A 23904-nucleotide genomic window follows, 5' to 3' on the forward strand; every position below is an offset into this window, starting at 1 on the left:
CCCAAGTCAACCTACTCTAAGTCACCAGACCCCACTCCCCTCCCAGAGCTTGGAGACAACCCAGGTGTCCAGGCTCCCAGGCCTCCCTTTGCCAGCGAGGGCTCTTGGGTTCTGTCTTCTTCCCCTCAGGGCTGCAGCAGGAATCCCAGGTGTCCTGGAGAGCAAGGTGAAGGGACTGCACAGAGCTGCCCCTTGCACCTGGGCACCCCCTGGTGGCAGGGCAGTCCCCTTCCCTAATTCCCACCTGCGGGCTCAGCCATTAGTTCCCAAATCCACTAGACCCCACGCCCTTCCCAGAGCTAGGGAGAGAACCCAGGAGTCCTGGCTTCCATTCTCCTGTCCCAAAACCCTGAGTGCCTGTGCCCCCTGGTAGCCAGATTGGGGGCGTGGGGCAGAGGCGGGGAAGGGAAGTGAGCCATTTCTGAGGGTATGAGCGCAGCCAGGCTGGGGAGGAGCTGGGGCTGAGCAGCGTCCAGGGGATGCCCCAGTGCCACTGCCTTCCAGACAGGCTCAGGCAGGTGCCAGGCTGTGCGTCCCACCCCCTGGAGCCAGGGTGGGGGGGTGCTGGGCCCAACCCCTCCCAAAGCTGCGTGCCTTACCGAAGGCGGGAGCCACTCCTCTCAACAGCTGTGTCACTGTCTGTCTGTCTGTCCCTGCTGCTGCAGGCCGTCACCCCGAGCTCTGACAAGGTGAGTGCTGTCAGCAGGAGGGCAGGAAACCCAGGAATCCTACCCCGCCACCCCCCCCACCCCCCCTATGACCCCTCCTCACACCAAGAGAGAAGCCAGGCGTGTAGGTGCTGAGCTCCCTGTTTTAACTCGCCCGTTCCCTCTGAAAGCTGGAGAGAACCCAGGGGTCCTGGCTGTCAGTAACCCCTTCCCCTGCTCTAAGCCACCACACCCCTGTCCCAGAGCTGGGAGAGAACCCAGGGGTCCTGGCACCCAGCTGCCTCTGCTTTCCCCATCACACCCCACTCCCCTCCCAGCGCAGGGGGAGAACTCCGGTGTTCGGGCTCCCAGTGCTCCTGCTCTGACCCACCCAATACCACTGCCCTCCCGCACCTGGAAGATCTCAGGAGTCCAGGCTCCTGGCCCACCCAACCCCACTCCCCTGCCAGATTTGGGGGAGAACCCAGGCATCCGGGCTCCCCACATCCCCCTCCAGCTCCTAGGTGTGGGCTAAGCCTGGCCTTGGAAAGGTGATGAGGTCTGGGTATGCGACTGCAGCCTGGGGGTGGGGGATTTGTTGCAGCTCTGACCTTGAGCCCTGGGACTGACGGCATGAGTCAGGGGATCAGGGCCACTCTGGGACAAGCCTCAGCCCCCTCCCCACCCTCTTCCAACCAAATCCTACCTGCTCTCTGCAATACCCCCTATTGCCCCCACATCCCATCCCACTTCCCTGATCTATGGGGCAACAGTGGGGAGCCAGGGTTGGGGCAGGGTCTTGCCCCTCCAAAGCAGGGGGCACTGTCCCCCTTCAGGGGCTGCTGTCTGCTTCCCCCCCACACACCCTAAAACCCATGGAGTTGAGGGGGCAGGGGTTGGAACATCCCTGGCTCGGTGCCCTGCCCTTTGGGGAGCTGGGATTCCCCGCATGGGGATTTCTGGCCTTCCCTGCAACTGTTTAGACTGTGGTTAGACAAAGGGTTGGGGGGGAGGAAATCAGAGAGGGCAACTCATGGATCTCCAGCCCCCCAGGTCTGGCAGCCAGCAATTGTGTGTCATAGGTCTGGCACCCCCAGGGACTCTTCCCCAACCCACAGCTGGGAGCATTCTGGCCAGTGGCTGATGCTGCAGCCAGCAGAGGCTGGACCTGGTAGGGGTCTCCTTCCCTGCCTATGGGAGGTTTGGTGGGGGGGTTGCTGCACAGACCCAAAGAGTAGGGCCTACTGGAAGATACTTTCAAGTGACATTGATGAGGAGGAGAAGGGAACCTGAGGCACAGGTTTAGTAATACAGCTTTTAAAGGCTGCTGTGATACAGCTGGGGAGAGAACCTAGGCATCCTGGCCTCCTGCCCCCAAACCCATTGGGCCCCACACCCTTCCCAGAGCCAGAGAGAGAACCCAGGAGTCCTGGCTTCCGCCCCACCCAAGCTGGGGAGAGAACCCAGGAGTCCTGACACCCAGTCTTTCTGTTCCAACCCCGCAGCCCCACTCCCTTCCCTGAGCTGGGATCGAACCCAAACATCTCAACACCCAGCCCATTGTATTCAGGGCCTGTCAGACAGCCTGGTTACCTGCCAGCCCACTCTGACCTCTTAGGTGTATGTGGGTGTAAATGTCAAGTAGCAGGACTTCTGGGTTCAGACACAGTCCAGGCCTAGTGGGTTGGAACAGGGCTGGGGGCTGGGAGCCTGGATGCCTGGGTTCCCTCCTCAGCTCTGGAGGGGGTGGGTAGAGGCAGCTGGGGTAGGGGGTGAATCCAGGTGTGGGGAGCACTTAGGGAGAGATCATGGGGGATCTGGGTAGGGGGCAGACAATGGGGTTCCATGGGGGCCAGAGGTACTGGGGTTTGGGGGCACTGGGGTGGACAGGGGGCCTAGTGTGGGCATCTCAGTGGGTGATATAGGGGTTGGGGGGCCCTTGGAGGGGTGGGGGGGTCAGGGCCAGTCCAAGGGGAATTGGCACCCTGGGTGGACTGTGTACCTTGGTGCCCCCACCACTTCCAATATAGAGGAAAATAAGAAGTCTAGAATGAACTTTTACTTTTGAGATCTCAGAAGTCTTTCTCCCCTTATGGAACCAATGGTCTTAGACCAAGGTGGAGCCAGAGCTAGCCAGGGCTCTTATTTAGAATTATGTTCCTGTTATTTTGTTCTGCATATAATTTTGGTGCCCCCACATATTTTGGCACCTTAGGTGACAGCCTAGTTCACCTAATGGTTGGCCTGGCCCTGGGTGGGGTGACTAGGGAGGGTGTCTCTGGTGGGGGAGGGGGATCTGGGCCAGGGGCCCCTATGTGCAGAGGGTGAGGGGGGCATGGGGATGGGACTGGGAGGCTGGACACCTGGGCTCTCTCCCAGCTCTGGGGAGTGGGAGCTGGGGGGTAGGAATCTGGATGCCTGGGTTCTCTCTGGGGTGGGGGGAGTGGAAGCTAGTGTATCAGTTTGGTGGCTGAGGGGGCAGGGCTGGCACCTGGATGCCTGGGTTTGCTCCTGGGCTGTGGTTTAGACACCCCTGCCTCAATCCCCCTGTCCTTCCCCCAGCTTGTCAAAGGGCACCAGCCAGCCCAGAGCCTAGCTCCTGCTCCTTCCCCCCCCACCCCCACGGCTGTGTGCAAGGTGCTGTACATGGCGGGGGCATCCGGCCACGGTTTCCATAGAGACACTCTGGGCTCTGGGACCCACAGGATGCTGAGACCGCAGCGAGCACATGCTGCTCCCAGCCCTTTACGAGTGGGGCTGGGGAGGGGAGTGGGAGAAGGGGGGAGTTACTGGGGGGTGGCCTGTACCCTGGCGCTCGGCCTCGGGGACATCAGACTCTATTCTCCTCTTAGCCCTGGGTGCAGGCTCCTGGAGTAGTGAACAGCCTCTGGCAGTGCCCCCATCCCGTGGCACGGCCTCCTCCCCGGGGGGTGGGGAGCACCTAGTCTTCAGGCTGGTCAGGGGATTGCGGTCGGGAGCGAGGGGCACCAGAAGGGCAGGTTGGGGGCAGGGGGCTGCGGGTCGGGAGTGAGGGGCACCGGCGGGGCTGGGGAGAGGGGGCAGGGGGCTTCGGGTCGGCGGTGCGGGGCATGGGCAGGGCTGGGCCACGATCCCGGATGCTCGGTGCCCGGCACGGGGCCGATTCAATATTTGCCCAGGCTGGGTGGGGCGCGGGCAGGGCTGGGAGGATGGAGGGCAGGTAGAGCCGGGCGGGGGTCGCCAGGACCCCATCGCCTCCCTCTGCCCCAGCCAGACCCTGATCCCCCCCCACCCCGTGCAGGGATCCTGCCCCCCAGCCCGGGGGGTCCGCCCGCTCCGCCCCCGCCGGTCCCGGCCACTTTCACTTTCGGTGACGGCCTGGCTTGGGGCAGCGGGCGGCAGCGCCTGGGGGGGCTCGGAGAAGCCGCCCCTCCCCCAGAGCCCCCCACCACTGCCCAGGTAAGAACTGGGGGCAGACCGCACCCCCTGGCAGTGGGGTAGGGGTGCAGATCGGGGTGGGTGGAGATAGTGTCCTGCCCCCATACCCCTCCCCCCTCAAGCCCTGCCGTGCCCCTCACTCCCAACCTGCCAGCGGTCAGTGGTCTGCCTTTTGCCAGCCCTGCTGGTGCCTCTCACTCCCAGCCTGTAGCCCCTGTCCTCTCCTAGGCCTGTTTCTACCCCCACCCCTGCTTCTTTCCAACCATTAGCCCTCTGGAAGCTTACCTTTGGCCCCCCACCCCACCTGGGCCCTCTGTCCTGCCTCTCCCCAGCCCTGCTGGTGCCCAACTCCCAACCTGCAGCCCCCCGTCTCCCTAGCCTTGCTGGTGGCCCTTACTTCCGAGCTGCAGCCCCTTTTCCTCTCCCACCTCTGCCTCTGTCCCTTTAACCAGGCTGGTGCTCCTCATTTCAACAGCCAGCCCCCTAACCAGTGTCTTGTGTTGCCCCACAGCTGCCCCCCTCCCTTGAGGGAGCCCCCCCCCGGCATGCCAGCCACCCACCCCTTGGCATGGAGATGATTTTGTGCCATGCACCCCCGGACCCCCAGTCCCTGCCCACTGCCTCTGTGGTAAGTTGTGGGGAGGGGAAGAGGAGTTGGGATGAGCCTGGGGAGGTCTGAGGGGAGGGCCTGGTCATGGGTGGGGGGTGACCCCAGCTCATCCCTCCACCCCAAAAGGCCCCCCTGCTGCTGCTGCTGCTGCTGCTTCTGGCTCTGGCCCCCCCTGGGCACGGCTGCATCTTCGAACACGATCCTTTCAGCACCACCTTGACCAGAGACATAGAAGAACTGGTAAGAGCCAAGGGCCCCCCACAACTCCCTCTCCCTCCAGAAACCCCCCACCCCACCCCCAAAGTCACCCCTGACACCTCCATGCCAGTCCTCAGCCCAGTCATGGGCAGCTTCCACCTGGGGCCCCTTCTGCCACCCTCCCAGCACCCCCATATCCCCCAGGTGTCCCTGCTCACCCCTTCTGGAGCCTCCAAATGTGCCAGGGTGAAGGGGGACTCCCAAGTAGTCCCCCTATTCCCAGTCCCCCCATGCTCACCCCCCCCCTTTTTTTCACTCCCCTCACCAGACCCAGCTGCTGCTCCTGGACTACCCCGTCTCGTTGCCCTCCAACCTGGAGCCGGTGAGATCCAGGGGGCACCCATGCCCCCCACCCCCCCGCCTGCTCCCTCCTCATCCCATGCCACATCTCATCTCCCCATCTCTCCCCTGCAGGACCTCTGGTGCTACGACTTCTGGGTGATCCACTTTATGGCGGCTGAGCTAAGGCACATGGAGCAGGTCGCAGGGCGCAGCCTGAACCCCAAGATCCAGGCCGTGGCCAGACAGATACTCTTCCTCCAGGACTGCAACATCAGTGTAGGGCAGGGGGAGGCGCGGGGGGTGGGTACCCTCAGTGGGGTTGCGGGGGGGAATGGTAAGTTTGAGGGGGTCTGGGGACCGTTGGTGGGGCTGGGTGGGGGGGTTGTTCAGTTGGAGAGAGGGAGGACAGGGGCTGTGGGTGCCTGTTGGGGGGTGGCTGAGCCTGTGACCCCCCCCACCCCACTCTGCAGGACCCCCTAGGCTGCATGCGGCAGGGGCAGGCCAACGTGTCGCAGCTGCTGGGTGCCCTGAGCCACCACATGGGAGAGCTGGAGATGCGGTGGCAGCAAGAGCCATGGCCCGTGACAATGAGTAACTGCACCTATGTGCGCTGCCGGACAGGTACCCCCCACCTTGGCAGCCTGGGATCCAGCCCTGAACCCTCCCCTGTGAACCTCTAAATCCTGGGGCCCCCAGACCTCAGCGCCCAGGACCCCAGCTCTCAACGACCTTGAGCCCCCAAATCTGGGACCTCCAAACTTTAGCACCCAGGAACCCATTCCTTGATCTTCCTGCCCCCTAAACCTGCCCCACTGAGCTCTCAGCCCCTCCACCTGCTCCCTCTACCCCACCGTTAACCCCAGGCCACGTACCCCCCAGAACCCACTCCTACTACCTCATTGCCCTGCAGAGGCCTGCCCCCCTACAGCCCTACACCTGTCTCCGCCAGACTCTGAACCCCCTCAGACTAAGCTTGGTATTCCCCAGCCCTCAATCCCCCCTCCATTTCTCTGTCCCCAAACTGCAGGACCCCCAGCCCCACTGAACTTCCACAGCCCCTCAGCCTTCCTCTGAACCCACTTCAGATACCCCTAAGATCCCCCCCGCCACATCAACTCCACCTCTCAGAGACCTGGGAGGAGTCGCCTCCCCCACTGAACCAACCCCAAATCCACCCCCCCCCCACCACCCCAAGGATTTTCCCAACACCCCTCACTCCACCACCTCCCTGGGGTATCCAGTATATGTGACCCCTCCCCTCCCCTCCTTCAGACCCCCAGACCCAGCTCCAGCTCTGTTTTGTGTCTCCAGATACCCCTGACCCCACATCTGAGACGACCTTGCTGTCAGCTCTGACCTACTCCAGGCAAAAGCAGGAGAGGACCCTGGTATCCAGGGCCAGCCCCCAGACGGGGGGGCTGGTCTTGCTAATCTTGGTGCCCACTCTTTTCTGTCTGGGCTTTACCTTGTGGCAGCTCCAACAGAGGTTGTGGAGACAGGTGGGACATGTGGGGTGAATCTGGTCAGGGGGAAGGCTCTGGTGATGGTCTCTGGGTGGGTGCGGGGGAGGAGGTTGGGAGCTGGGTCCCAGCCTTCTAAACCCAGGTTCCTTATTCTCTTCCCCAGAGGACCCAGGTGCCTGAGGAGATGGGCACCTGAATGGAAAGAGAACGGGACCTGATAGGAAGCAATGACTGGGGTAGGATAGCGTGAATGGAGTCCTGGTGGGTTAGAGCAGGTGGGGCTGGAAGCCCGAACGCCCGGGTTCTTTCCAAGCTCTGGGAGGGCAGTGGGGACTGATGGGTTAGAGCAGTAAGGGCTGGAAGCAAGGACATCTGGGTTCTCTCCCAATGATGCAGAGGACTTGGGGGTCTGGTGGGTTAGAACAGGAAGGGTGGGGGACTGGGAGCTTGGACGCCTGGGTTCTCTGTGGATCCAGTCATTTCCCATCTCATTGCAGGTTCACCAGAGCTGCCCCAGCTCCAGCCTCCATGGGCTGCAGCCAGGCCAAGTATGGGGAGAAAGAGCTCCTCTCCTTCTATGGCGCCTCTCCCCTCCATGGGCTGAGTTGGGGGGCTGGGATCCCACCAGGGGCCTTACCCCTCATCCCCTCCAGGGGCATGGTGGCACCTGGAACCTGCAGCAAAGACATGGGTGTGGTACCCACCTCCAGCCACTAGGAGGTGATGTGCCCAGGCCCCACCCCGCCTTCCCTGTACGGAGAACATTACTATACTGTGTATATAGATAAATAGATTTTTATATAAAAATATCTATATTTTATATAAAGCTGCTTTTAATAGACCTGCCTCCAGGGAAGTCCTTTCAGGGTGAAGTGGGATGGGGCTGAGGGCAAAGAAGGGAGCAAAACTGCCCTGTCTCTGACTCTGGGGTGGGACATGATGGGGGCTATTTATACAGAGAACTATGGGGCAAGAAGGACCCTGCTGGATTTCAGGGCTTGAGGATCAGTCCCCTCCCATGGCGCTTTAGGGGGGCTCTGGCAGGGGCTAGGGCAGGCCCCCTCCCCCTAGCCAGGGAATCAGGACACCTGGGGGTGGGAGTGAGTGGGGCAGCAGGGGGCGATCGTGCCTGGGTTCTCTCCCAGCCGCAGGAGGAGAATAGGATCTGGCGCGTGAGAGCAGGAGGAAGCTAAGAGCTCGGACTCCTGGGTTCTATTTAAAGCTGCTTCTATTTCCCAAGAGACACCCCCACCCTCCTGCCCCACATCATCCCATAGTTCCCTCCCTGCCCTCACCCAGTCCCATCCATCCAGGGCCTGTGAATGAACCTGGGCATGGGGCAGAGTGGGGTGGGGGGAGCACCGTCTGGCAGCCTTGCCCCCCTCATTCCCCATTCCTTTCCTCCTTGATCTTTCCCCCTCCTGGCTAATCCCCTCACCAGCCCCCAGTGACGTAGCAGTGTGACGGGGGCATTAAGCTAGTTGGGGGGGCAGTGGGGACCCACCCCCCCAGCGCCAGCTGCTGCCAGATCCCCCTTCGCCTCTGCAGGAGACGGGCACCGGCCCAGGTAATGCAGCACCAGTGGGATCAGGGTCTTTCTTGGGTGGGGCTGGGATTTGATAGGAAAGGAGAGGGTGAGTGGGGCAGCCAGGGATAGAAGTGGGCACAGCAGCTGGCACCTGGGTTGTACCTCTGCACCGAGTGGAAAAGTAGGGTCTGGTGGGTGAGAGCAGAGGGGCTGGGGAGCCAGGATGCCTGGGTTCTCTCCTAGCTCTGGGAGGGGAGTGGGGCTGGAGAAGGGTTGGGAGCTTAGACATCTGGGTTCTATCTCTACACTTGGAGAGGAGCTGGAGTAGATGTAAGGGAGCCTGAAGCTGGGACCACCTGGGTTCCCTCTTACCCCGCCTTGTATTCCTTCTTATACCTATGTCCTGTATTCTCTCTTACACACCCAGTCACACACGCCCTGAGATCCCTCTTACACACACATCCCAAAACCCCTCTCACACACACACACATGCCCTGAGCTCCCTCTTACACACACCTACACACCCCTTGTATTCCCTCACACCCATGTCCTATGTTCCCTGTTATACACCCAGTCACACATACACACCCTGAGTCCCCTCTTACACACCCATATACAACACATGCCCCCTTCCTCAAACCCAGACTCTTCTCTGCCCCACCAGTGGGGGCAAAAGAAAACCTCAGTTGTTCCTCTACAGCTGGGGGCAATAGCATCTGCCCCATACCCCATCCCCTCCAGGGGCTCAGTGCCTCCAGGGCTGGGGAAGGGCACCAGCCCCAGTCCTTCACGGCTGCCAGTTCTAATCCTACCCTGGATGTAGTGCCTGAGGGTTCAATGTCTCTCCTGCAGGCCCTGTGGGTTCCCCGGGGGCTGTAATTCCTTCCCACCAGCCGCCACCTCTGGGGCTCTATTAGCGCTAAGATTACTCAGTGCTACAGGAAAGAAATTGGAAAATCCTCCCTGCTGACATGGATTATTGGGAGGGGGAAGGTCCCAGCTGCTACTCGGGCCCCAGAGAAACTCAGGCCCAGATACAGCAAAGTTCACAACTCAGAGCCTAGGCCCCATCCTGGCCTTGGAGCTGGGTCACCTGGGTTTTCTCCCTACTCTGGGAGGCAGTGAGGTCTGGAGGCTTAGAGCAGGGGGAGCTGGGACCCATGACTCCTGGGTTCTCTCCCTGGTTTGGGGAGGCAAATGGGGTTAGAGCAGGGGTGGGCCGCTCACAGAGTTTTGGTAAGCCACCGAGGGCCGCATGACAGGCAGTCAGGGGCAGATCAATATTAATTTTCTAAGTTTTTTAGGGGACCCACAGGCTGGATAGAATAGCCTGACAGGCTGCATCCAGCCTTCAGGTCACATTTTGGCCACCCCTGGGTTAGACAGTATCAGTGCAAAGGGACTGGGAGCCCTATCAGGGCAAGGCCCCCACCCCCTGGATTGGGGCCAGCACTCCCTGGAGGGGAAAAGCCCCTGCCCCTCACCACCCAAGAAGGCAGCAGGAATGGGGCCCCTAGAAGTAGCAGGGGGATCCCGGGCTGGCTGCGCATAAGGTCCCCACTAGGTAGCCCTTCCTCCACCCCTGAGCCATTCCCCTTGTAGGTGACTGGAGGGGAAGGAGATCCCACAATGCCCCCCGCCCCCCGGGTGCCTGACCAGGGAGCAGGGGACAATATTCCTTCCTCCCTGGAGCCCTTGGATGGTGAACCCAGGTGTCCTGGTCACATCCCAGGCAAAGAAACACCCCTTGCCATCACTTCCTGTCCCAAACTCTTCCATAACTGCAGAAGAGCCTCCCTGGAGCCAGCTGGGAAGGGGGTTGGAAGGGTCAGTGTGGGGCAGGATGCCTCCCAGTTCTGGGACAGGAGTGGGGGCCAGTGACTTAGAGCAGGAGGACTGGAAGCCAGGACACCTGGATTCTGTGCCAAGGTGGGGAGGGGGAGGGTGTGCTGGGTTAGAGCTGGGGTGGGGGGAGCCCAGGTTCTCTCCCAGCTCAAAGTGGGCAGTGCCATATCGGTGTTAGAGCAAAGCCGATGCAGGAAGCCCAGATGTCTGGGTTCTTTCCCTCTTCAGGGGTCTCTCCACCTGCCTGCAGCCCAGGCCTGGGGTTCCCAATCTCCTTTTCCCCCTCCCCCCCAACATTGTACTAGGTGATCCCACTCCCCCACCACGATGACGAACCATGTGGAGGTCCCTCTGGGTGACAAGCCCCACCTCAGCCTGGAGCCGCTCCCCAAGCCCTGCCTGGACAAGCACTGCAGCTGGCTGACCCGCAACCTCCTGCTCTCCCTCACTGTCCTGGGTCAGTGTCAGCATGGGGCGGGGGGTCTGGGCAAGGAGCCTGTGTGCCCCGGAGTGGCAGGGCGCAGAGCTTGGGGCAGGAACAGGGGCTGGGGACTATTCTGAGAGTGTGGCTGGGAAAGGGGGGTGGGAGCAGGGGGGCCATGTGAGGGGAGAGGGGGCTGGGGGTGCTGTGCTGTGGGGAGGGCTAGGCTGGGCCCTCCATGTTTGAGGGGGCAGCTGGGCAGGGGGCTTCCCTCAGAAGCTCCCCGGCTCCCTCAGGCTCAACCTGGCCCCCTCTCACCTCAGGCCCAGGGCTTTGCCCCAGGTCAGGGGTGCTGGGCATTGGCCCCTATCCAACCCCCACCCTCCATCCATCCCCCACATATCCCCCACCCCTCTGTCTCCCCACCCTCTCCATATCCATCCATCCATCCCTCTCTCCCTCGCTCGGACAGTAGCTGAGGGATGGAACAGCTGTGCCAGATGTGCCCCCTCACCAAGGTGGCCGGGTGGAATTTGATTAAAGTCTCATGCTTTCTTTTACGTCATTCCCAGGGTAGAAGAAAATTAAACACGGCCTAATCCCCCTACCCAGGCTACTATTGGCTGCAATCCCCTGCCCACACACACGCAGGCCGGGGTGCACAGGGGAAGGGTGTGCTGTGCTAGGGCTGGAGGCCTGGTGGGGGAACTTGGAGGGGTCTCTGGTTGTGGGGGAGGGGTTGGGAGTCCTGGGTAAGGGGGTCACCACTAGGGGCTGGGGGGTTAATGGGGAGTTCCACCCATGCAGTCACTGCCAGCTGGTGCCATCATAGGTAGGATGATATGAAGCTCCCTGTTACTCTGGTCTCAGGGCCCCTCCTCCTCCTGCCCAGGCCCCATTTCCCCAGGGCAGATGCATGAACCCTGGTGTCTGGGTCAGAGTCCAAGTAGGATGAGCACCATTGTGCATGTGTGCATGTGTATGCTCATGCGGATACATGCTGCCCTGTCCTGACATGGCTCCCGCCCAGATCTGGCTGCATCTCAGTGCTGGGCAAGGGGTCTCTGTATAAGTGGGTCCGTGTATCACCAACTCCCTGATGTCCTCCCAGAACCAGAGATAGCTGCATCTGAGAGCTAGGTGAGGGGTATCTATAATCAGCTTCTCTGACATGTCTTACCCCAGAAGCAGCTGTATCTGAGCCAGGCCCCCAACATCCCCCTCCAGCCCAGAAGTGCTTGCAAGTATGGGGATCCCTGTATTACCAGCTCCCAGACACATCCCACCCTAGAGCTGGATGCATCTTAGTGCTGGGTGAAGGGATCCTGTATAAGCAGGCCCTACCCTGCCCCCCAGGAAGTAGCCATGTCTAGATGTCAAGTGAGAGGCCTCTGTACTACCAGCTCCCTGAGATGTCTCGTCTCCACCTCCCACCCACCCCCACACAGAAGCAGCTACATCCTTACTACCTAGCAGTGAGGGGTGTGGGGTGCTGAGCCTCCCAACCCCCTGCCCCCCCAGGTGTTATTTTAGGCTCTGTGTTTGGGAGTCTTCTGCGACTGCTCCCACCCCTAGACAACGATCTCATCATGCTGATTTCTTTCCCTGGAGATATTCTCATGCGCATGCTCAAGATGCTTATCTTACCCCTGGTCATCTCTAGCCTCATTTCAGGTGAGGATGGGACAGTTTGGAGGGGGGCAAGAGGGAGAGATTGAGGGATGGTGGGGGCAGTTTCCCCAATGCCCCAAGCTCCTGTCAGAGTAGGAGGGGCCGGGATTTGAACATGCCACCCTGGGAACAGCTTGGGCCAATTGGGTGCTGGGCATGTAGTACTAATCATTGCCACTAGATGGCAGCAGGACACCAAAGGCTCCCTGTACGATGAACAGACTGGCAGGGGGCATGATGGGATGGGGAAATGGGGTGTGGCTGCATCTGAGTGCCTGGAGAGGGGCCTATATTAGCAACCGCTGATGCACTCCACCCAGAAGTGGCTGCATTTCAGTGCTGGGTGGGGGGGACCCTGTATAATGTGCCCTTAATATGCTCCACCCCAGAGGCAGCTGCATCTCAGCAGTAGGTGAGGGGTATAACCAGCTTGTGATGTGCCCATCCCAGAGATGGCATCCCAACACTGGGTGAGGGGGGCCCCCACCACGCCCAGCACACAGCCAGGCTTGTGGCATGTGTGACGGGTGCGTATGGCACAGGGCTGGCAGGGCTAGATGCCAGGTCGAGTGGGCGCATGGGCACGCGAGCCATGGTGTATTACGTGTGCACCACGGTGCTGGCGGCTCTGCTGGGCGTCATCCTGGTCCTCACCATCCATCCGGGCAACCCTGAGTTGAAGCGGGCACCAGGCACAGGTGAACGCAATGAGGAGGTCTCCAGCCTGGATGCCTTTCTGGACCTTATCCGCAACCTGTTCCCCGAGAACCTGGTGCAGGCCTGCTTCCAGCAGGTAGGGGAGTCGCCGCAGTGTGGAGGCACTGGGGTCGCTGCTGTGGAGGGTGAAGACCCTGGGGGTGCCATGCTATGAGATGGGAGCACTGGGGGCAGGGCAGGGGCTAGTTGGGGGGCACTCCCACCCTGAGTTCATACTGACCCCATTCCCGCCCTGCCCTGCCCTGCCCCAGATCCAGACGGTGACCCAGAAGGTTGTGGTGGCACCCGAGGTGGTGAGGCAGGAGAACGTGAGCCAGGGCCTCCGTGCCAACCTGACCCTGGTCAATGCCACCATCACTGAGATCAACCTGGGGCCCACCACCATCACCCAGAAGCGGCTGGAATTCAAGCCGGGGATGAACGTGCTGGGTAAACCGCTGGCCAGGGCACTGCTGGGGGGAAGTTTGCAGTACCAGGGGTATCTGTGGTTGGTGGCACTGCTGGGATGGGACAGGTTGCAACCCCAAATACTGATCTGCCACCTTCCCCCCAGGGCTGATCGGGTTCTTCATCGCCTTTGGCATTGCCATGGGGAAGCTGGGTGAGGCAGCCCGGCCCATGGCTGACTTCTTCAACATCCTCAACGAGATCATCATGCAGCTTGTCTCCATGATCATGTGGTACTGGGGGTCTGGCCTGGTCCCTGAGAACCCACTGGGGGGGGGCTTCTGGGAGCTGTCTGCCCACTTCTGCTCCCAACACCCATCCAGTGGCTCCCATGGCCCCTTCTTCCTCCTACCCCCGTCCCCTGACACACATTCTCATGCCCCTCTTGTGCTCCCTCTTAACCCAGGCTGCCCTCATGGTTCCTTCCAGCTTCCTCTCAAGCCCCCTCCCAGTGTCACCCCCCACCTAAGCCCACCCCCAGCCCTCCCCTCCTGGTTTTCCCCACATCCCTCATGGCCTCCCCTTCCCCAGAGCTCCCCCTATCTCCCCCCCCCCAAACAGTCCTCCCTGCCCCAGGCACCCCCAGCCCCACCCCACAGTCTCCCTTACCCCAAAGCCCCCTCACAGCCCTTTTCTCCCACAATCCCCACAGGTACTCGCCCTTTGGCATCGCCTCCCTGATCTGTGGTAAGATCGCAGCTATCAAGGACCTGGAGCTGGTGGCACGGCAGCTGGGGCTCTATGTACTGACAGTGATGCTAGGCCTGGTACTCCACGGTGCCCTGGTCCTGCCCCTCATTTTTTTTGGCATCACACGCCAGAACCCCTTCACCTTCTATGGTGGGATCTTCCAGGCCTGGGTCACCGCCCTGGGCACCGCCTCCAGGTGGGCATGGTGTGGGCAATGGGTAGACAGGGGCACTAGGCTGGCACTGGGTGGGGGCAGCAGGAGGTGCTAGGGGGTGGGGAATGGTCTTGGGGTGGGCATAGGGGCAGAGGACATGAGGCCTGGGGGTGCCACCTCTGGGGTGCAGCAGGGGTGATAGAGGATGGGGAGGTAGGGTGTCTCAGGATGGGGCAAAGAACTTTGTGGGGAGGGTGGCATCCGTAGGGGTGCCCTGCCTTTTGGTGGGGTTGGTACCCCCCACTTCACAGCCTGGCCATGCCCCCCCAGTGCTGGGACACTCCCCGTGACCTTCCGGTGCCTGGAGGAGAACCTGCACATCGACCGGCGGGTGACGCGCTTCGTGCTGCCCATCGGCGCCACCATCAACATGGATGGCACTGCACTCTATGAGGCTGTGGCCGCCATCTTCATTGCCCAAATGAATAGCATCGTCCTTGATAGCGGCCAGATTGCCACTGTCAGGTCAGGTGCCGTCCCCACCCCACCCCACTCCCCCGTTCTGGCCAGAGCCCCTGCACCAGGCTGGCACCCCCTTTGGAGGGGCCAGGCCCTACCCCCAAGGACTCACCCCTTTCCCATCTACCCCCCCAGCCTGACAGCCACCCTGGCCAGTGTGGGTGCGGCCAGTATCCCCAGCGCGGGGCTGGTGACTATGCTGCTGATCCTGACAGCCGTGGGGCTGCCCACTCAGGACATCAGCCTCCTCATCGCTGTGGACTGGCTGCTGTGAGTACCACACCGCAGGGCATGGGGGGGCTGCGAGTTTCCTCTTGGATGTGCCCACCTCACCCTGGCCACATATGGCATTTCTCCATGACTGGGCTTAGCCCCCAACCAGCTAGGATGAGTCCCACCCCTGTGTCCTTCCTGGATCCATCCCCAAACTTTCTGGGGTCCTGAGGCTCCTCCCCATCATAGATAGCTCCTCCTGTGTTATGTGGCTCAGACATGGTGTCCCCAGCCACATGTGGTATGTGGCCCCGACCTCTGCTACAGGTATAATGTGGCCCCACTCCCTGCCACATCTTATATGCCAGGGGTATAATGTAGTTCTTCCCACTGCCACACATATTGCATGGCCCTGCCTCCACTTTGTCACGTGACCCTGCACCCTGCCACATGGGTCATGTGTCCCCCTTCCCTGCCACACATGTTGCGTGCCTTTCATCCACCTCATGGCCCTGCCCATTGCATGACCCATTCTCACACTGCATGACCCCACCCCTGCCACATGTCACAGGGCCCCACCCCCACCATAAACCTATATGTCACCTAGCCTCACTCCTGCCATGCATCTTGCATGGCCCTATACCCACTGTATGTGACCCCCACCCATCACATAGCTCCACCCCCTTTCATGCATCTTGTAACCACACCCCATGCAGCTCAGACACCTTGCGTCATGGCCTTATCCCTGCTAAGTGTGTCACATGACTCCCCCCCTGCCCTGTAGGGATCGCATGCGAACCTCCATCAACGTTGTGGGTGACTCCTTTGGTGCTGGCATTGTGCACTACCTGTCGCGGGCCGAGCTGGCTGCCATTGATGCACGGGCTGAGGGGCGTGACCCTGACCCTGCCACCCTCAAGCTGCAGGCACTGGGCAACCACCAGAGGCCACTAGAGAGCACCGGTACAGGATATACAGCACTGTCCACCCAGGGGGACAAGGATGAGGAGCAGGTGAGGCTGGGGTGGCTTAGTCAGGGATGATCTTGCCTTGACCTTAGGGTTCCTTCCAGCCCAGCTTCCTGTGATCCTGTTCTACTGTCCTCCTAGGTGGAGAAGCCTGAAGTCCCACCAGAGCATGAGGACGAGGGGTCCATGGTGTGTACAAAGAACGAGGAAGAGGAAGAGAAGAAAGAGACTGATGAATAGCAGAGTGGCAGGGGGAGGGGGGGGTCACTGCTGTATCAATTATTCACCTGGATTTATGGGGAGGCCCCTCTGCTGAAGTGAGATGAGTGCCACCACACCCTCTACCCCCACCCCCAGCACCACTTTGGCCTAGGAGAGAAAGGCAACAACCTAGCAGCAGCTATATTCAGTACCAGGCAAGGGGCCCCCTCTACACAGCCACCCTGCAATGCCCTGTGCAAGGCAGCTGCCTCTTGGCAAGGGGTGTGATGATACACATGGAGTTTGTTGGTAGCTTTGAAGCAGCCACATGCACTACATCATTATCCCACCTTACTCACCCCCTGCACCCGAGGTTAGGGATGTCCTATCTGCTCCCATGCCCACACTGCTCCAGAGACATTGGGGGCAGGGGGTGAAGAGGAGTGTAACTGCAGTCATTGCCAAGGAGGGGAGGGATGTCTTAAATAGCCCCTGGGGAACCCTGGACTGATTGGCTGGGAGAGAAACAGAGAGATTCTTGGGCAGATTTACCTAGAAATCAAGAGGGCTTGTCCTTCACGTCCATCTGTCTCCATGAACCCCTCATCCTTCCATCCCCACACCCAGTCAATTGGTCTGTCCATCCATTCAACCCCTTGTACCCCCTCTATTCTTCCATCCTTATATATCCTGTCTGTTTATCCAGCCAACTGTCCATCCACCCAACCCCATATACCTACTCCATCCATCCTCTTATACTTTAAGTAGCTATATGTCTGTCTACTTACCCACCAATTCCTCCATCCCCATACCTCCCTCTCTCTCTCTCCATCCACCCTCATATACTCTCTATCTATTTTCCTACCCCCCACCCCAACCAGGTATCTCAGAGTTGCCCCCATCCATACAGGACCCCATCTCTTGCTGTCCCTTCCTCCAGGGCAGTCTACCCCCCTTCCCCTAAATTCCTTCTCTCCCTTCTTGCTGTAGGGCTCATGGGTACTCCACCAGGGTCTCATGGCCTTCCCCCCCACCAAGTCCATTGCCCCTCCCCCCCATAATACCCACTGTCCAGAGCATCGCTGCCGTGTTATTTTTAATAAACCATTGAAACAGTCTGGCTCCATGCCTTTAATAGGGGCCTCTCCCCCTGCAGACTCTGCCTCCATATAGGTCCTTCTCAACCCCAACCTCTTTATATAAGCCATGCCCCCTCCCCCAAACACATGTGCATGTGTCCTGAGCTGAGCAGGCCACAAGTGCATCAGCCTGGGAGGGATTTTTCCTTCCTCTTTCCCTTCACATCCCATTCATCAGATCCTCCCTGCGGTGGACTGGATCACAGAGTCACTAGATCCAACTCTACAAGTCCCCCTGCAGCTCCTGCCCCACCCTACACAAGAAGGATGGGCAGAGAATTCATACCTCTGGGAGCAACTGGCTTAGGGTCCCTGCATGCTCAGGTAGCATTACTCTATGGGGAGCCCAGGACAGGGGGCTGTGAGTTTAATGTGCCCCACATAACCTAAAGGAGACCTTTGATGCGTTTCTGTGGGGTCCCCCTGATAGCACGTGGCCTCAAGTACTCAGAGAAAGGCTGTGGGTCAGGTCTCCTATGAACATGCTATGAGAGCTGGGGGGAGTTGCATATGACCTACCAGGAAGGCCAGGATGCTTTGTGGGGTTCAGGGCAGTTTATTGAACTGACCATCTACAATCCCTCCACAATCTCCAGCTCCCCCACCTGGGCACACAGGACACCCCACCCAGACAGACCCCATCTCCATCACAATTCCCTCAGCCAGTGGGGGACTCTGGGGTTCTACTCCAGCTCGGGGAGGGGAGAGGGGTGTAGCAGGTTGGTACAGGCTGGGAGCCAGGATCCCTGGGTTCAACTGCAACTCAGAAAGGGGAGGAGAGTTTTAGTGGGTTAAAAGCGGGGGGGGGGGGGGGCTTTCACATGTAGTTCCCCGGAGGCAGGTTGGCTGGGGAGAGACACTCCAGTTTCAGGGGCCTCAGCTTAGGCTGCTCCTGGCCAGGGGGTCCCAGGGCCTCATACTTTGGGGGCTTCAGCAGAACCGGGTAGGCAGGCGGCAGGGTAGGGGCTGCCTGTGGCTGGGCCCGTACAGGCAGGTGGGATGCTGGTAGGTGCACCTCATACTCCATGTCATAGTAGAACCAGTCGTAGGAGTCCTTAGGGGCTTCCAGGTGCAGCGCTGGGGGTGGGAGGGGAGGAAGAACTCAGGCATCCGGCTCCCAGCACCCCCTGCTCTAACCCACCAGCCTCCACTCCCATCTCAGAGCTAGGAGAGAACCCAAGCATCCAGCCATACAAGCCTCTGCCTCCAGCCACCAGCCTCCACTCCCTTCCCAGAGGTGGGAGTTAACCCAGGTGGCCAGCCTCCCAGCTCCCCCTGTTCTAACCCACCAGTCCCAGCCCTCCCCTGCCCCAGTTGGGAGGACCCAGGCATCCTGGTGCTTACCCAGGTCATCAAAGGTGGCATCCTGCAGGCGATGGTGGGTGAAGGGCTCCTTCCTTGCAGCTCGGTGGTAGGCACAGTAGACTCCAGCCAGGAGGCAGAGCAGGAGGCCACAGGCTCCCAGGAACAGACCCATGGCCTGGACCCCTGCCGTGCTCCGTGGCTCCCCCAGCCAGCCTGCCAGAGATGGGGTCAGGAGGACCCCAGGTGCCCAGGCCCTCTTCACCTGCAGGACTCCTTGTGCCCCCACCAGCCAGGCACCCTCTCTCCTACTCCCCCCCCGACACCCCCCTCTCTCCCCCCCCCCCCCCCGACACCTTAGGAACCCCCCAGGCCTTCTGCCCCTCCCCACACCTGTCCCAGGACCCCCTTACCCCTTGGTCACTTCCCTCTAGCCCCCCAGCTCAGTCCCTCCCCCACCCCCTCTCTTCTTCACCCCCCCATTGCCCCCATCTGTTCCCCTCCCCCAGACTGCAGGACCCTCCTCCACAACCCCCATTGCATCCCTCACCTCTTCCCTCCCACCCTCATCTTATGCTCTAGGCCCCCCTCCACCATTACCTTTCTGCTCCACCCTCTCCACCAGCACCACCATCTCAACCCCTGGGAGCTGCAGTGGCTCCTGGTGAGGGGGGTGCAGCATAGCAGCCCCAGGGGTCCTGCGGAAGATGCCACCTCCAGGGGTCACCCCTCTCAGCAGCTGGCCAGGCGTCTCTTTTCTGCCAGTGATAGGGGGCTGGGAGGGGCTGGGGGGTGTAGGGGGGTTCCCTGTGAAGCTGGGGAGTATTGGAGAGCTGGAGGGGGAGCCCCCCACAGCAGCCAAGGGGGACAGAGAGGGGTCAGGCCCAGGGGCAAGGGAGGATGGGGCTGGGGTGACACTGGTTACATGGCAGGCATAGAGGGCCAGCAAGGCAGCTGGACAGAGGGGGAACCCCCAAGGCACCCCCATCCTGAGCCACAGGGAGCTGGTACCTGCATGGGCAAGAAGGAGTTAAGCTGAGCGCCATGGAAGGGAGGGGGGCACAGCTTCCAGACTTGGTCTCCCCTTCAGGCCTTGACCCAGCCCCATATCCCCCATCATGCTCCCAAGGGGGGCTGTGACCATGGCTACCCCCCACCCTGGATCCCCCAGGACACCTCTTCCTGAGGCTGTTTACATAGTGCTGCTAGGCAACTGCCCTGGCAACAGGCCTTTGCTTTCCCCCTCCCAAACTGCATTTCCAGCCCTGGGGGGTGCTGCGCTGCAGTTAAAGGGAGAGCTCCAAAATACAGGCACTGGAAGGGCTCCCCTCCTTATTCCCCCCTGGAATTGCTTTATCACCCTAGTCTGGAAATAGCACCCCCCCCCTTCCCCACACAGGCCAGGACTACCCATCTCCCCACCCTGATACACCCAGGTTTATGGGGCAGCCCACACCAGTGAGAAATTGTACGCTGTCCTTTTAAACACCTGAAGAAGGGAAAGGGATGTGTGCACCTGGATAGTCTAAGGGCATGGCTCAGGGGGATTTAAAGGAGTACCCCCACTCCCTTGCCCTCTGGTTTGTCCTAGTCAGGTACTGTCCTTTTAAATTCCCCTTACAGCAAGGTGGGGGGGTTTCTCCCTTACCCCCTCTTTCCATATTGGCACCAGAAAGGGTAAATCCTAGCCCACCCAAAGACCCCCTTCCCCCCCGGTTTAGCCTCAGGCCAGCTGAGATGCATCTTGTCCCTTTAAGAAGTGAGAGGGGGAGAAAGGGGTGCTGGGGAAGGGGGTCCTCCAAAGCCCCTCAAAGGAAAATAGGTCTTGGGCATTAGAAGGGTGACCCCCTTCCCCGGAAAGGGGATCCCTGTGCCTTTAAATAGTTTTGGGGCACCCCACCCTCACCATGAGCCCCCCAGCCCCTTCCCCCAAGAGCATTTAAAGGGATAGAGCAGTGTGTACCCACCTTCCACAGGTGGAACTAGAAGGGACAGAGCCTTTGTTAGCTTTATGGTGGGGGTCTTGCCCCTAGAAGAGAGTCCCCCACAGACTCACCTGGGGAGGCAACAGAGAAGGGGCACTGCCACTGGAGCTGGAGGGCACAGGCTCTACCCAGAGCTGGATGGAAGTATGGGGAGGTAACACTTAAGCCTCCCCCAGGACAGGGGGTGGGAAGCAGGTAGCAGGGGGGTCCCCAGGGCCCAGGCAGCAATGATGCAGAGCTGCTGGCAGCAACAATAACACCACTGGTGAGGGTTGGGGGAGGGGGGGCAGTTGGGTGGCAAGAAGCAAGGGCATGGGGTATGCTCTTTCCCCCCCAGCACTGTTAGGGGACCCCAGGCCATGGAGGGTAGGGGATGATTTGAGGTTCCTGTCCCCCCAGCCCCTCTGAATTAAGGGAGACCCCCCCCCCAGACATCCACCCTGCAAGCTGGGTAGTGCCCAACCAGGGGCACAGTGCCCCACACTGCTCCACAGCCTGGGCTCATCCCTGGTCGGCTTCTCCCCACCCCCACACTGCTTCTATGGGGTGTGGGTGACAGTGCTGGCTTTGAGCCCCTCTCCTCCAACAGGCAGCTTCCCCCTGGGGGTTTAAGCCCCCCACCCAGTGGCTCCAGGGGAGAGAGAGTAAAAGCTCTACTACTGCAGCTAGCTACAGAGGGGAGCTCCCCCTTAGTCCCCCCCACCCCACAAAAAAAAAGATAAAACCAATCCCCACCAGACAGACAGATGCATGGGATGGACAGACAGGTGCTTTATTACAGTAGTAACAAAGGTTGTACAGTGGAAATAATGGCAGGGCTGGAGGGGTGGGGGTCTCTCCTGCACCCACACACACCACAGAGGGTCTCTGGGGGTTAGGGACACCCCCAGAGGAAGGTCAGTCCCATGGCAGTCAGGAGTAAGACCACAGAGAGGCTGAGGAGGACAGTGAGGACGACCATGCCCCCCGAATGCTCCCCAGGGCTGGGGTCAATGTCGTAGAAGCTTTGGGGGAGTCCTGGGGAGGGGGGGAAGACATGGGTGATCTATGAGGATGGAGGGGTGGGAGGCCATCTACTGCCCCTCTCCCACCCCAGGGGGGCACCAGCTTCTGCACAAACCCCTTCCATCCCCAGCCATTGACCCACCCAGGGTGATCAGAGCCAGTGCCTCCTGCTGGGGAGAAAGCCCCCTGCCTGGGCCTCCTACCTCGGGTTTCAAAGGGCTGGGACCAATTTGTGATGGCAACTTGTGCCATGGCATGGTTGTACAGCACATAGCGGACCCTGCAAGGAAGGGGTGAAAGCAGTTGAAGGAAATGCAGGTATCAGCTCCTAGCCCCTGCTCCCCTCACCCACCAGGTCCCCAATCCCCCCCTCAGAGCTGGGAGAGAACCCAAGCACAAATGTCGCCGCCACCCCCCCCACCCCCAACTGTACTCCCTGAACTAGGAGGGAACCGAGGCAACAGGGGTCCTACCCCTAGGAGCCACCCCACCCCGCAACCTCAGTTCAGTTCCCTCCCATAAAAAGTTCCCTGCCCACCACCAATGCAGCTCCCCACCCCCGCACAGCTATGCCCCCCCACACCTGTAGCTGCGCCCAGGGAGCACCCCCAGCGAGCAGGTGTCATTGAGACACTCCAGGCTGGGCCCCATATTGTAGGCAAACTCCCGCGGGGCCATGGGCTCCTGGTGCAGGGGGCTGCAGGGCGGCACGGGGAATTTGCAGGGCACCTTGTAGGTGGCGTTATCCCCTGGGGGTGGGGGGAAAGGAATTACAGGGAGCAATAGTAGGACCCCTCCCCAAGCCAAGGGAGACCCTAGGCTGGATCCCAGCCCCCCTCCACTGCTCAGAGCTGGGCTTGAACCCAGCTGTCCTGGGCCCAGACCCCCCTGCCTTCCCCTCACCCTCTCTAACCTACCAAGCTCCAGCCCCCACTGGCTTACCTGTGGGCTGGACCTGCACCTCAATGGTGGCTGATGCCCGGGGGGCCTCACTGGGGTCCACACTAGCCTGGAGCCACTGCTCATACAGGCAGAAAGCAGGGCGGAGCCGCAGGGCGGTGGAGAGACAGGAGACCCCGGAGTACAGGGCTATGGGGTAGTCTGGGGAAGTGGGGGCAAGGAGAGGAGGAGCGATAGAGGCAGGCCTCCCCATCTACTCCCACTTCCCTCCCAGAGCAGAGAAAACCCAGGAGTCCTGGCTCCTAGCCCCAACCAGGGAGAGACCCCAGATATCCTGGCTAGTTCCAACATAGCCCCTCCCCTCCCCCTTAATCTACGGTGAGCTCAGACAACAGCATCCCACGACTCACCAAGGCAGGGCAGGGAGGCAACCCCCAGCCCCAGGCAAAGGGAGAAAAGCCTCACAAGCCAGCACCCCATGGCTGAGCCAGCCTCAGGACCAGTGAAACTCAGGAAAGACAGGCTAGGCTTGGGGCAGAACTTAAATGGATACAGCCCCATCAGGGGCAGCTGGGAGGGGGTGGACCTCCCCCCCCCACAACCGGTGCTATTTAAAGGGGAAGGGCCCTACACACACTGTTATTGCACTGTTTGAAGTGTGGGAGGGGAAGGGGCCTGGTGGATTAGGGTAGGGGCTGGTAATTAGGACTCCTGGGTTCTTTCTTAGCTCTGGTGGGTTAAAGCAGAGGGGGCTGGCAGCCAGGACACCCGGGTTCCCTCCCAGCTCTGGAAGGGGAGAAGGGCAGGGGATGGGCTGGGAGCTGGGACTCCTGGGTTCTTATCTCCCTCAGAGAGATGAGAAGGACAGCAGACATGTCCCCATTCCCCTGTCTGTACTGTGTCTCAGTCTTGCTGCCTTTTGTTGGGGGCATGGGGGTGGCTTCAAGCTGCTGCTAATTTAAGAGAATGATTTAGCGCCTGGGCCTTGCACCCACCCCTTCTCCGCTCCTGAGGCCCAATTAGCCGTGTGGCATATTCACCCTGGGCTATTGATACATGCGCCGCCAGCCCCCACGCCCCAGGCTCGCTGCCACCATTCGAATCCGCCTTGATTAAAAGAGCCCATCACTCTTCCTGTGTCTCCCCCTCCCTCATGGGGTCAAAGGTGCAACACACAAAGACTCACAAGGGTCTGGCATGCAGATGGGGGCTTCTGGTGGCTCTGATGCAGGAGTGGTCCTGAGGATGCCATTGGGACCTTGTTGCACTAGTGAGCAGCGCATTCAACCAATTTCACCAGGGCCATGCAATGCACAAGGATCTGGGATTCATAAGAGATCATGAGGACAGGGAATGCAATGCTTGTGAGTTGTTCTAGTGTCTGGGTGGGCTTCAGTAATGTGCAAAGGTGGTTGGGGAATTCACAAGGGCCGAGTGCGGTGCACAAGGATCTGGCTGTGATGCATGAGTGATTGCGAGGAGGAGGAATAGAGGGTGTCTAGGAGGTTAGAGGTACTACTAG

The 23904-nt window shown here is 60.4% G+C and overlaps 3 protein-coding genes across 4 annotated transcripts; 2 read left to right on the forward strand and 1 right to left on the reverse strand.

Moving 5' to 3' along the window:
- The first annotated feature begins 31 nt into the window (after positions 1–31).
- Positions 32–7508, forward strand: FLT3LG (fms related receptor tyrosine kinase 3 ligand). Of its 2 annotated transcripts, none has more exons than XM_090047661.1 (9): positions 32–689; positions 4576–4692; positions 4801–4914; positions 5201–5254; positions 5347–5490; positions 5685–5835; positions 6526–6713; positions 6841–6913; positions 7175–7508. In XM_090047661.1, exons 1-8 carry the CDS (start codon positions 480–482, stop codon positions 6871–6873), a joined length of 1011 nt encoding a protein of 336 aa, XP_089903787.1. In that variant the 5' UTR covers positions 32–479; the 3' UTR covers positions 6874–6913; positions 7175–7508. The 2 variants fall into 2 exon arrangements, with proteins under 2 accessions (XP_089903787.1, XP_089903788.1); XM_090047662.1 differs by lacking the exon at positions 32–689 and adding an exon at positions 3550–4085.
- Positions 7509–10377: 2869 nt separating this feature from the next.
- On the forward strand, positions 10378–17140 carry LOC149863823 (excitatory amino acid transporter 2-like). The gene is made up of 10 exons (XM_090047366.1): positions 10378–10507; positions 11993–12145; positions 12685–12935; positions 13111–13288; positions 13413–13539; positions 13959–14192; positions 14481–14675; positions 14805–14939; positions 15667–15895; positions 15992–17140. The coding sequence occupies exons 1-10, from the start codon at positions 10378–10380 to the stop codon at positions 16088–16090; spliced, it is 1731 nt and encodes a 576-aa protein (XP_089903492.1). The 3' UTR covers positions 16091–17140.
- Positions 17141–18006: 866 nt separating this feature from the next.
- On the reverse strand, positions 18007–22943 carry GFY (golgi associated olfactory signaling regulator). Its single transcript, XM_090049130.1, has 9 exons — positions 22793–22943; positions 22425–22583; positions 22066–22231; positions 21686–21762; positions 21222–21247; positions 20549–20601; positions 19093–19190; positions 18535–18708; positions 18007–18267 (listed from the first exon to the last, which is right to left on the reverse strand). Exons 1-9 carry the CDS (start codon positions 22941–22943, stop codon positions 18008–18010), a joined length of 1164 nt encoding a protein of 387 aa, XP_089905256.1. The 3' UTR covers position 18007.
- Positions 22944–23904: the final 961 nt, after the last annotated feature.

Source organism: Crocodylus siamensis, chromosome 5 (genome assembly GCF_052110815.1).
Source record: "Crocodylus siamensis isolate JL-2025a chromosome 5, ASM5211081v1, whole genome shotgun sequence".
NCBI lineage: Eukaryota > Metazoa > Chordata > Crocodylia > Crocodylidae > Crocodylus > Crocodylus siamensis.

Excerpts from the sequence above, each read along its gene's own strand:
- FLT3LG (XM_090047661.1), top strand. The coding sequence starts at position 480 with ATGCCCCAGTGCCACTGCCTTCCAGACAGGCTCAGGCAGGTGCCAGGC. Across the intron at positions 690-4,575 it reads TCACCCCGAGCTCTGACAAG|CTGCCCCCCTCCCTTGAGGG; the intron begins GTGAGTGCTGTC and ends GTTGCCCCACAG. Across the intron at positions 5,491-5,684 it reads TCCAGGACTGCAACATCAGT|GACCCCCTAGGCTGCATGCG; the intron begins GTAGGGCAGGGG and ends CCCACTCTGCAG.
- LOC149863823 (XM_090047366.1), top strand. The coding sequence starts at position 10,378 with ATGACGAACCATGTGGAGGTCCCTCTGGGTGACAAGCCCCACCTCAGC. Across the intron at positions 10,508-11,992 it reads GCTCTCCCTCACTGTCCTGG|GTGTTATTTTAGGCTCTGTG; the intron begins GTCAGTGTCAGC and ends CTGCCCCCCCAG. Across the intron at positions 13,289-13,412 it reads GCCGGGGATGAACGTGCTGG|GGCTGATCGGGTTCTTCATC; the intron begins GTAAACCGCTGG and ends CCTTCCCCCCAG.
- GFY (XM_090049130.1), bottom strand. The coding sequence starts at position 22,943 with ATGGGGCTGTATCCATTTAAGTTCTGCCCCAAGCCTAGCCTGTCTTTC. Across the intron at positions 22,584-22,792 it reads TGCCTCCCTGCCCTGCCTTG|ACTACCCCATAGCCCTGTAC; the intron begins GTGAGTCGTGGG and ends CCACTTCCCCAG. Across the intron at positions 22,232-22,424 it reads GGTGCAGGTCCAGCCCACAG|GGGATAACGCCACCTACAAG; the intron begins GTAAGCCAGTGG and ends CCCCACCCCCAG.